The sequence below is a fragment of the Haplochromis burtoni genome, unplaced genomic scaffold, assembly GCF_018398535.1.
Source record: "Haplochromis burtoni strain Fernald_Lab_line unplaced genomic scaffold, NCSU_Asbu1 Contig_12, whole genome shotgun sequence".
Lineage (NCBI taxonomy): Eukaryota > Metazoa > Chordata > Actinopteri > Cichliformes > Cichlidae > Haplochromis > Haplochromis burtoni.
This window is the reverse complement of record NW_024582373.1, coordinates 1,275,875-1,287,346: the sequence shown is the minus strand read 5'-3', so window position 1 is coordinate 1,287,346 and position 11,472 is coordinate 1,275,875. Positions and strand designations below refer to the sequence as shown.

General features: G+C 39.5%; 2 protein-coding genes across 8 annotated transcripts in view; both read left to right on the top strand.

The window, feature by feature from the left end:
* Positions 1-2,533, top strand: part of LOC102300756 (cadherin-like protein 26) — a 9,245-nt gene extending 6,712 nt beyond the window's left edge. Inside the window, exons 12-18 of one of the 5 annotated variants that reach the window (XM_042214897.1) lie at positions 4-183; positions 281-402; positions 483-587; positions 707-826; positions 912-959; positions 1,038-1,142; positions 1,232-2,533. In XM_042214897.1, coding sequence (XP_042070831.1) covers positions 4-183; positions 281-402; positions 483-587; positions 707-826; positions 912-959; positions 1,038-1,142; positions 1,232-1,456 — 905 coding nt within the window. In that variant the 3' untranslated portion in view covers positions 1,457-2,533. Of the gene's footprint in view, positions 1-3; positions 184-280; positions 403-482; positions 648-706; positions 827-911; positions 960-1,037; positions 1,143-1,231 lie in introns of all 5 variants that reach the window. The other 4 variants (XM_042214893.1, XM_042214900.1, XM_042214889.1 and 1 more) reach the window with 4 other exon arrangements.
* Positions 2,534-8,404: 5,871 nt separating this feature from the next.
* Positions 8,405-11,472, top strand: part of LOC102301275 (cadherin-like protein 26) — an 8,808-nt gene continuing 5,740 nt past the window's right edge. For all 3 annotated transcript variants that reach the window (XM_042214884.1, XM_042214881.1, XM_042214872.1), the window contains exons 1-4: positions 8,405-8,486; positions 8,901-9,023; positions 9,382-9,531; positions 9,935-10,088. In XM_042214884.1, the coding sequence (XP_042070818.1) occupies positions 8,466-8,486; positions 8,901-9,023; positions 9,382-9,531; positions 9,935-10,088 (448 nt within the window). In that variant the 5' untranslated portion in view covers positions 8,405-8,465. The remainder of the gene's footprint in view (positions 8,487-8,900; positions 9,024-9,381; positions 9,532-9,934; positions 10,089-11,472) is intronic.

The following is an 11,472-nucleotide window of genomic DNA, read 5'->3' as shown; positions in this document are numbered from 1 at the left end:
CTGGTCAACACACAATTCATCTAAAGATCTCCGACATGCAGGGAGCATTTAAAGTTTACAACCTCAGTGTGACTGCATGTGGCTGCACTGTGACACCAAACTGTCGAATTCGCCAGAAATCTGAAATAAACATTGGCCCTTATGCTTTATGCATAATAATTTGTTCACTCTTACTTCTTCTGTGTAAGAAACACACCGTTTACTTTAGTGTAGGAGAACTGTGATATGTGTGCTAACATCTCTAAGAACCCAGCATAAGTTTTATTTTACTCTTTGACAGTTCTGCTGCTGCTGGCTCTCAGCATCTCGTCCAAAAGAGAGTTTATCACTATGGAGCCTGAAGATTGTTCAGGAGGAATCCTCCTCCAATCAAACACTGAGGCACCAGGAGACAACTGCGAGGTCACTGTTTAGAAACATTTGCATCCATGCCAAAGACCCATTTTAAGGCAAATATCATTAAACCATTTCTCTTTCTTTAGATTCCTGTCACTATTATGGAAGAACCAGTTTGTATGGAGCAATATAATCAATCTAATTTCCATATTCCACTGAATGGGATGAGAAATGGGAGATATTCAGCAAGGGTGGGTATGAATGAAGTTCAGACTTTTGGCAGTTTTCGGAGTTTACGCTCACCACCTAGGGTAGGTCATTCTTCCATGGAGCATGTACTTTTGTAAAAGCATCTCAGAATCCTCTACAGATCACCTCCTGCTCTCGTCATCCTTTTGAACAGGATTTTACACAGAGGTCCATCCACCCACGCTTTGGGGATTTCAGAAGAGAAAGCCAATACAGCCAATACAGCTACACTGGGAACCAGGTTGTACACACCCACAGAAGATTGAGGATGTCTTACAAATGGATCTTAAAATAATAACTATATATTTTTGTTCTTTAAATCTCAGTCAAACTGGAATTCTCCAATAACCACTGGCTTTGACAGCAGCCATCAGGTAGAACAGCAGAGATTTGTGTTTGTAATCTTTTACTTTGAAATCAGAGATAAAGAAATGTGAACCTTTTGTGTGCAGTTTGAAGACATGAGCAATATGAACGTCCTCCAAACACAAACCGTGAGCTGTGCTACAGAGTCTAATGACATGCAGGTTAAACTGGTTCAGTGCCTAATCTCCTCAGTAAGTTACATCTCCTGTGCTGCATTATTTAAAACATATGAGCATGTATGATTCAAAAAATAATAATTTACGTGTTGCAAAATTTTCAGAAAGTGACCTCACTCTGGAAGAAAGAAGTGGACTTAGGAGACGATGAGCTTCACATCTATGCAGTGGAAGGGAATTTAGAAACCAACTCAGCGTTGGAGACAATCAACATTTTGGAAGAGGATTCATTTCAGGACACACTGAAAGATCTGGGTCCAAAGTTTCACCAACTGGCTTCTATATGCAGCCTGACACAAACACAGTACTCAGGATATCCTGTTATGTAGCAAACATTTTTGTTTCAAGTGTGAGGAAGAAGGCATTTAATCCCTTTATTCCATTCAGATTTGGGGTTAATTAAAAAGGGTTTGTGGCAACCACTTCTGCATGAGATATACTACCAGAGAGCTTTATTGTTAATCACATGTGTTTAATAACTGTGCCACATGCATCTTCATTTTTCATATCAAAATGAGGAAAGAAAAACAAAAGTGCACAGTTGCTGGATTATAATTGTTCTTCACTTTCATGTTAGGATCCAAAATGCTAATTTGCATTTGGGATAAACAAAAAAAACAAAAAATCATCTTCACTGAGTGCTCATGCAAAGGGTGGAACTCAAGGTGGTCCCCCTTAAACAAGTAGAAAACTACAGTATTTACCACAGTTTTAAGAAAATTGAAACCCTTCAGAGTCTACCTCTACCAACTTTTGGGAGCGCTCTCTGCTCAGTTGCATTTGGCCCAGGTGGTCCTCGTAAAAAGGCATTTTTTGGGGTGAGGCTGGAGATTAAGGAGGTTGTGGGGTCTTTGTCACAGAGCTGTGCCTAATGCCAAAATAAAAATGAATTGATTATGTGGTGTCCACAGTAATCAGGTTTGAAGAGCTCCTAAAACTCCCTACACCACATACATACTGGGAGTTAGTCATGATAGGTAAAGCGTGTCTTTTTTAAAAAAAAAAGAGATCTTGCTTTTGTGTTGAATCTCGAGCATCTGTGGCCACGATAGTTTTTACCCGTAGTTTTAAAGGTGTTATGGGGTTTTGGGCTCAGGGTTTCTGAGAACAGTTTTGGTTCTGTTTTGGTTTTGAGGATCATTTGTGTTTGAGGTATTATAATTTGTATTGTTTATATTTTTGCTTTATCTCCCAGCCGCCTCTGTCCTTCTTGTATAAATAGTGTTCAGTGTATTCTGTTCAGGTCTGTGTTTTGTCCTCCTGTGTCTCATGTGCGAAGTTAGTCTTCTCTCCCCTGTCACAAAATTCATTTGTGTCTGTCTTCCTGTTTTACTTTGGTGATTGTTGTTGTATGTTGTAGGTTTTTTTCTGTGATTTACCAGAAATAAAACTTGGTTTTGAGTTCACTCTTTCTCTTCTGAGTCTTCTAAATTGGGTCCACCTCCCACCAGCCACACACCCTGACATATAACATACCAGGAGTTACAAATTTAACATGCAAACATCTGAGTGCCTTTAACCAGCTCTGGTTTCTTGGCTTATTTTTTCTACACGTGGTGTTTTTTGTTTTTGTTTGTTTTCTGCTTCTGCATCTTTTCTGTTGTTTTTATTTTTATTTTATTTTTACTGCTCTGTACTTGCTCACAATTAAAATGGATTCAGCTTTCAGCTTTATTACAATGATGCAAAGTAAGAAGGAAAATAGGGTCATGTGATATCTCAAACAAAATCATTTTAATAAGAGGACTGACAGCTTTGCTTTGCATATCAATCTTTGGATGAGTACTGATTTAGTACATGTAATGCAGTGGTACAGTGGGATGGGCTGGTGTGGTTGTTGGAAGAGTGTTCAGAGAAATTATTTGGGGGTTTTTGTTAATGGAATTTGCTAAAAGGAAAATATGCTCATCAATATTTTGATGCTTATTTATGCAAGTGGTTCATTTTCATTACAGTCAAAGGATTGCTTAATCAAATCAATTAAAACAATCAGGCCCTACCTTGACTGTTTGCCCACACAGCTTTTAGAACAGAGTTTAGTGTGGAAGAAGTGGCGGTAACCAGGTCTCATGGGCTCAAGCATGGTGAAATGCAGCAGGAGGGACCGTAGTCCCAGCAGTAGTGTGAGAAAAAGACAGAGGAAGGTGAGATTAATGTGGTCAAAAAATACATGGAGGGATACAATAAGGAATAGGGGCAAGTGAAGGATTCCAGCAAAATTAATCAATACTTTGACAATCAGACATCGCTAATAGTGAACTGTCACATGCTGAAGTGCAGTGAAATTAAGAAGTGGTAACCCAACAACAGAACAGAAAACCTCACCTACACCCTACACAGCTCACTTTGTAGCTCAATGTCTCCCCCTTCTGGCTATCAACTTTTGATCACTGGGCACCTGAATAATGGATCTCTCTCTTTTTTATTTCTTTTTTCTTGTTCTTTTTTTTTTGCCTGTCCCGTTTGGTTCTTTTGCCATCAGAATTCTTGTCTAAAGGCGAAGAAAGATGCCCAACGGATTTACTTTACCAAATGGACCATCCAGCCTTGCCTTGAATACTGGATCTCAAGCTAAAGATTATATGACATTAGATGATCTCACTACCCACAACCTGCACCTTCATAGTGGAAAAAATAATCTGTAAACTCCACCCTGACGTGGTCCTTGCTTGCCTTTTACCTCCAAAACTCAAGTGATGTTGTGAAAACTTCAGCATAGCTGGTATCGGAGTTCCTCTTCGTCTCTTTTGACTGTCAGCGCAGTCTCTTCATTTTTGCCTTACAAGCATAAAGAAATGAATTATATGTTGTGTGTGTACTAATTTTTTAGCTTTAATCCCGCAAGAAGTCCAAGATGAATCTCTTAGTGGAGAATTTTACAGTAACTATTAGAATAAATGAAAAATTTAAATAACACATTGACTGCTTTATTTTTCTTTAATTGTTTTGAGTATTTTTTTTGTCTCCATATAAAAGATATCAAAATCTGAGCATACAACTTAAAAGTAAAAAGAATCTATATATATTCTGCAGTCTATGATGCTTAAGGGACATCACTGCATCATTTAAACATCTTTTGAATGAAAACATCAGCATATCAACACAAATCTGAAGAGACACTGCAACCGTATGAAAGAAGACAACTATTTAGTGAAATTTCTACTCCTGAGGATTAACTGCTGTGTAATTTATATTATTACCACACAAGAACTAAAGTAAGCTGAAATTTCAGTTTTTTCTCAAACAAACTATTAGAATTTCTGAGAGATTTTTTGAGAAACTGAGTACGTCCACATGTACACGGGTATTTTTCAAAATGCAGCTTTTTCTATGCATTTGGGCCTTTCGTCCACACGTAAACTGCATTTTGGGTCACTGAAAGGTGACATTTTTAAAAACTCTTGCCAGGGTGGAGATTTTTGAAAACTACATTTTTGCGTTTAGGTGTGGACGAGATTTACTCAGGCAACGTCTGAGTATGTGTGTGCCGTTTTTGACATCACGCTGTGGTCACGTTATTGTTTACATGAGATAAATTTCTACAATGGCGGATATAGACAAAATACTGTTGCTGTTATTCTTAGTATCTGCAGTTTTTACACGCTTACATATACACACACAGTTTATGTCCCTCCATTTAGAAAGACAGAGGCATCAGAGTGAACATGGGATGTAGCTTCTCCATTCAACACAGACGCTCTCACAACCCAAATCCTGACGTCGGTTTTGAATAAAAAGAATTGTTTTAATTAGTTTTATTTATGCTGTATGCATTTTGTTCATTCCAAAGTTGTGAGTCTACACCAGCCAAAATGCTGTTGTTGTTGTTGTCATTGAAAATGATGATTCTGATGAGGCATTTGAAGACTGTGTGGATGTTCACCAGTACATCCCAGAAGAGGATCCTCGGCCAGGTGTATCCAGGAGGAGGTCTAGAGAGATGGATGAAGAACAAAAGAATCAGATGGTGCGAGGAGTTTTCTGATGATGACTCTGACTTCATTTCTGACTGTGACACTGATAGCGAGGGTTGTTCTCATGTTGGTAATATTGCTGATGAGGACATCAATCAGCAGGTAATAAAAGAAGAACCACTGCCTGGTGGATCCACGAAAAAGCCCAGAGAGTGTAGATGAAGAAGAGAACAGCAAAACACTCAGGCTTGCAAACTCTGATTCAGGGACAAGCTCAACTGTGCATGCTCACTCTGAGACCAGTCGTGATGAACATTTTTGGGGATGAACTTGAAGAGCTTGACAACCATGAAACTGGAGGCTCGAGGAAGTGGTCCCGAGAGGATTTTGAGGCAGAAGAGGAATACTTGCGTTTGCAAATTTCTGAGTCCACCAGCACAAGTCATGACAACTAACACTATTTCGACACGTTTTTTTCAGTATCCTTTTAGTAGGCTGATGGCCAACTCATGTGAACCCGAATCCTCCCTTAGTTATGCTGCAAGGCGTAGGCTCCTGAGGGATTCCCGTGATGCATCGCGTTTTTCGTTTTCATCCACCTTTCTCACTTGAAATGTGTTAACAGACCTCCCTGTATTGAATAATACTTGTGATTAATCTCGGTCTCTCTTCCACAGCATGTCTTTTATCCTGTCTTCCTTCTCTCACCCCAAACGGTTGCAGCAGATGCCCGCCCCTCCCTGACCGTGGTACTGCTGGAGGTTTCTTCCTGTTAAAAATGAGTTTTTCCTTCCCACTGTCGCCAAAGTGCTTGCTCATAGGGGGTCATTTGATTGTTGGGTCTTTCTTTGTAAATATTATTGTAGGCTCTACCTTAGAATATAATGCCTTGAGGCGACTTTTGTTGTGATTTGGCGCTTAGACCCAAATGCAAATTCAAAGCACATGGTTAAACTATTTATAAGACTTTATTTAAGGAGAAGGAATGGAGAATGTGGCTAGAGATGGAGTGTCAGCAGAGAGCAGGTACCAGAGGAAAAGCTATGGAGAGACTAATCACCTGGGTCGTGATGGGAACGATCCAAAGGGAATTCTGCAACAGAGGAGAAGAAGTTGCTGGACGAGTATGTTGTCAGAGGAGATCTAAACACAGGGAAAACAAGGTTAAACATGGGGAAGCCAGAATTGGAGCAGAGGTGGAGCCTAGTTACCACTGTAGATAGCAGAACAAACTGGCGAGGAGTAGCAGACAGTGCTGGTTTAAAAAGCCCTCCTGCTGATTGTTTGCAGATGAGGCCCAGGTGAGAAACTCCACCTCTGAAGGTGGACATAGAATCCCGATACCAAGTGGAAAACCCCCTCAGACACTCTATGGAGCATGACAGAAGGATGAGAAAGCATTCATTGCCCTGTAAATATATTACATTTTTAAATAAAGATCATTGAAGAATATGGAAAAAGATCAAGTGTTTTTAATGACACTGCATTTCATTCATGTGTCTCTAGTGGTGTTGTAGAAGTGATTGTCTGTCGGGCTGCACCACCAAAACACCACAGTATAATAGAGAGCACTGCCCACCACAGTGTGATAAAATATATGCAGCATCTCATCACACATGCCAAAATGCTTATCACAGTTGTCTTAATAACCAGTGTGACCCATGGTAGGTACCTACTTCAATAGGACAGAGCTGTAGCCATACAGTCAGTTAAAATGGGTTTAATGTTAACACAAAATAAAAGTAAACATGTAATAGTAGCACCTAAAACTACGGAAGAGGATTAGGGCCACTGGGGGGAAAAAGGAAAGAATTCTGACTTTTTTCTCAGAATTCTGAGATTAAAGTCAGAATTGTTTTTTTTTTTTCCCAGTGGCCCTAATCCTCTTCCGTATAAAACAATTAAAAGCTTTACTTCATTAAATACGGTTAAAACTTTAAAATTGTATGATTGTACGTGGGGGACAGGATAAGCGCTGTGGGGAACCAGTTAAACACAAATCAACATATGACACACGTTTAAAAGGGACGGCAACTCACCCTGAACCCCAACTGGACAAAACACTATAAAAAATAAAATATTCAGTGCCGTCTCCACTCAAGCTCACCACGGTGCATGTAAAAATCGGAAAGAAAAAAACGATTAGTTTTCCATGCAGCGCCTTCACTGTCTGCAACAATATATATATAAAAAGGGTAAACCACTCTAAAATACAATAAATACATGAGGTTCCTACTGAGACAGTAAAATAAAACACATAAACAAAACAACAATATCGACAGCCGCCAAAATAAGCTTCAGCTCTTCCCTGTCAAAGTACATCAGTCTAAAACAAATTAAAATACATTGATGTATCGGGACCTCAGCCCCGCAGCCAGAAATCCACCCAGGCAAAGCAGCTTGGCACAAGTTCAAGTCCACACCCTAAGTATTGGCCTGTGGTGGTGGTGGAGTTCACTACACATTTCTCCACAGGAGTAACTGTGGAAGGCTAGAAGGCTGTAGAGCTCCGGACCCCACATGACTACCAGTTGTCAGGTTTAATAAAAATTTCCACTGTTAGTCATGGATTGGCCTCCCTACAGCCCAGCATTATTGAAGGAGTGCGGCATCATCTTGACAGAGAGAAAAACAACATTGAAAGAAGAGCTTTGAATAATCTTCAAGAAGCCTGGAGAACTATTCCTGAGGACTAGTAAAAGAAAAATTACAAGAAATCTTAACTAGACTCTGTTGAAAAATAAAAGTGGTCATAACAAATATTGACTTTCAAGCTGTTTAGCATTGTACAAACTCTTTTGTTTTTGCTTTTTGTCGAGAATCACTAATTGGCAGGAAGGAGATGGACCCAAAATGCATGCACAGTATAAACAAGACTTAATCTCAAAAAGCAGCTTTAATGATGAGCTCTTACAAAATAACTGCAGGTTACAAACAAAGAATCCAACACAATGAAACTTCTACAAAACACACAGAACAAGGAGAAGCACAGACATGAGCGAGCATGGGACAACGGACAAGTGGAAAATGAGACAAAAACACACCATATAACAAGGGAAGAGGACACAGGTGGGAGGACGGCTAAACACAGACCATGAGAGTAGGAAGGTAGAACTAAATACAAAGCACACATAACAAAGCTATCGTCAAACTAAAGCAGTCAAGGAACTAAAGGCACAAAACACGGCTTCTATTCGTTAGACTGAGTTTGTCCTATTTTGATTTCCAGCTGTCAGTCACAGCTGGTTCCATGGAAAGGCAGGTAAACAGACACACACGCAAACATAGAAACACGCGTGCGCGCACACACGCGCGTACAAAAACAGGATTTTACGGTTGCATATGTGGGTGTGGAAAGAAGGCTGGGCTTGCTGACTGAAGTCAGTCCTTACTCACTCTGAGCTGACTGCAGTGAACAAAGGTCATGCGCTACTTCTTTTTATTGGTACGTAGCAATTACTTTTGTATTCCTTTGACTTTTCCTTTGTCAGACATGCTAATTATGTGCGCAAATACTGCGTGCCCTAATGGATCTCTTCATCTGTCGTATCACATGGCTACGAAAGGCAAAATTCTTGAAAACGTTTTCTGAAATTGCTTAAAATGGAGTTAATGTTTTGTTTTCGGCGATACAAATCTGGGACTTCCTTTTGAACAGGTTCATTTCTCTTATCACGCTATACTCGGAAAGCCTTTGCATATCTGCAGAAATGCGTGTGTGCGCACCTTATCAAAACTGGTTTACCAACTATGCATCAGTGAGCTTTTAAGAAGTTCATTACCCCAGACGCATAAATTATAACTTCACCGTAAGCCCATCCCCTAACATTCCTGCTTTGACTGACTGTTTGCCCTCCAGGTTTATTGTTTATCAGGTGCTAGAAGCTCAGAGCTGCTGAGCCGTCACAGGAGGGAATGGACTACTGACTCGTTTGAGCTTGAGGAGGGTTATCCAGGGCCATTCCCATATGAGTTGGGCAAGGTGAGAAATTTAACCGGAAAGTGTCCATTTCCAAATTTCATAAACTGAAAGACTTTAAAATGACAGAAAAAAACAAACTTTTATGTATAGGTTTTTACGTTTCAAATGTATTTTTTGTGGAATATAAATGCACAGTGAATTTAATTTTAAGGTGAACACTTTTTTAATGTAGCTACCAAAAAACTAATACTAATAATGCAAAAATAATCAGTTCATTGATTAAAGCTGATTTAACACCTGCATTCCTTTGATACTTGCATGTTTCTTTATTTAACCATGCCCAGGTTCATAGCAATAAAATCATTTAAAATCACAAAACGGACGTTTACGCATGCAAACATTTGCTGTTGTGTTGTAGGTGAATATTGATAGGCAAAATCAACTAACCTTCCAACTCTATGGAGAAGGGGTGGATGAGGTGCCGATGGGAGTCATCTCCATTGACAAAGAGTCTGGCATGTTGTACGTCCACAAGGCTGTGGACTATGAGGAGTGGCAAAAACTTGAGGTTAGAATCAACACTCGCTAAACGCCAACATGTAGTGATCCCACAGTCTTTCTGTTCATGTACAAATTATTCATAGTGACAGTGAACACCTGTTATTGTGGAGTAGTTACTATTAATGAGAGTGCATATTAAGCATGCTCATGCTTATTGTCAACCAACAGTTTTTACACTTTACGTTTCTGTCAGCATATCGTCAGAAGCTTTACCTGATTTCATACTAGAAATGTCAAATTTTGTTACTTTGGTTGCATAAAAAAGGCTGAAAAAAAATCTTTAAAAATTATTTTAACTTCTTGTCACAGAACTTTACCACTTAATGATAATCTTTCCATGTCATAGATCACAATATTTACTATTTATTTTCTATTGTAACTAAGTCTTCATGGTATCATTTGATGTCTAGCTAATATGTGAGGCCAGAAAGATGGACGTGTCAACTGACACCAGACAGGTTACCAGGTTACGACTTGAGATTTTCATAAAGGACATCAATGACAACCCACCACGCTTTGAGAATACTCTGTATGAGACTACTGTTGATCAGGAAAACACACAAGGTAAAAAAAAATAAAAATAATAATATATATGTACATATAATTATTTGATCCCCGCTAGTTCTGTAAGTTGGCTCACTTACAAATGAATACATTTTTTTTATCATAGTTTCATTTTAATGGTGAGAGACAGAATGGCACGTCGTTTTTTTACTGCTTCCATTGCTGAACAATTGCATCACCACTTGTTACCATCTCAACAAGGTGTCGGGGACATGAATGGGCTTGTAGTCCATTCCAGCCCACCTCCATGGGGCAAGAGTGGACTACAAGCCCATTCTTGTCTCGATATCCTTTGACAGCTCTTTGGTCTTGCCTGTGGTGGTGGAGAGGTTGGAATGAAAGAAAATGACTCTGAGGATAGGTGTACTTCATATACATAGCAGGCTGAGATTAGGAGGATCTGTAATTGATTGATTGATTGGAATCTGTGTGCCTACAACTTTTAATGTGATGTGTTTTTTCTGGATTTTTGGTAGATATTCTGTCTCTTTCCACTAAAATAAAACTACATTAGAAATGAAAAGAGGCTCTTCATTTCTAATGTAGTGAGCAAAGTTAAATTAGCAGCAGGGGATCAAATAATTATTTCCCCCACTGTGTCTGTGTGAGTCATGTCTGTGTGTTTATCTATCTAGCCCTGTGTGTGTGTGTGTGTGTGTGTGTGTGTGTGTGTGTGTGTGTGTGTGTAAAAATGTCTTAAACCAGAGTAAAAGTGCTTAGTTAAACTTGTGCTTTTGTAACGTTCTGTATGGTGAGGCATACAGGCTGCATGCCCCGTTGGAAAACTTATTTCAATTTATTTGCATTTGTTTGATCCATACAAAGAAAATGAGAATCAAAATCTGATTCACAAACCCTTGCGATCCCCCCAAGCATAAGCTCACTGCGGCTCCCACCCAACCTTTAGGCAAATAAGCAGGTTAAACTCCTGAAAAAACCCTCAGCCTTCTCCCGAACTCACACCGCTAAACCCCATACAATAACTTGTTAGGGACTCCCAGTATCCCCCAAAACCTTGTGTGCGATATCAGTGGAAACCCTCAAAAACTGTCACGGCGAGTGAGATGAGCTGTGTGGAAATAAAAAGGAGGATCCAATCGCAGGCAGTAGTGAAAGTGGTAGCCCATCTGCACTAACACAACTTAAAGAAGCCCTACTAAAAGAAGTAGGAGAAGCAAAAGATTTAAAGAAAAAAGGAAAACGCACGCAAGAATTAGAATATTTCCAAGTATGGAAGCGAGAGGCAGATAGACGATGTGAGAATAAACAAAAGAAACAAGAAAAGAAAAATAAAAAGGCAGAGGTAACAGATAGGGACAGAGGAGGATTTAGAGGAAAGGGCCAGAGATACGTAGGACAGACAGACTTACGCAAAAGAAGTAAA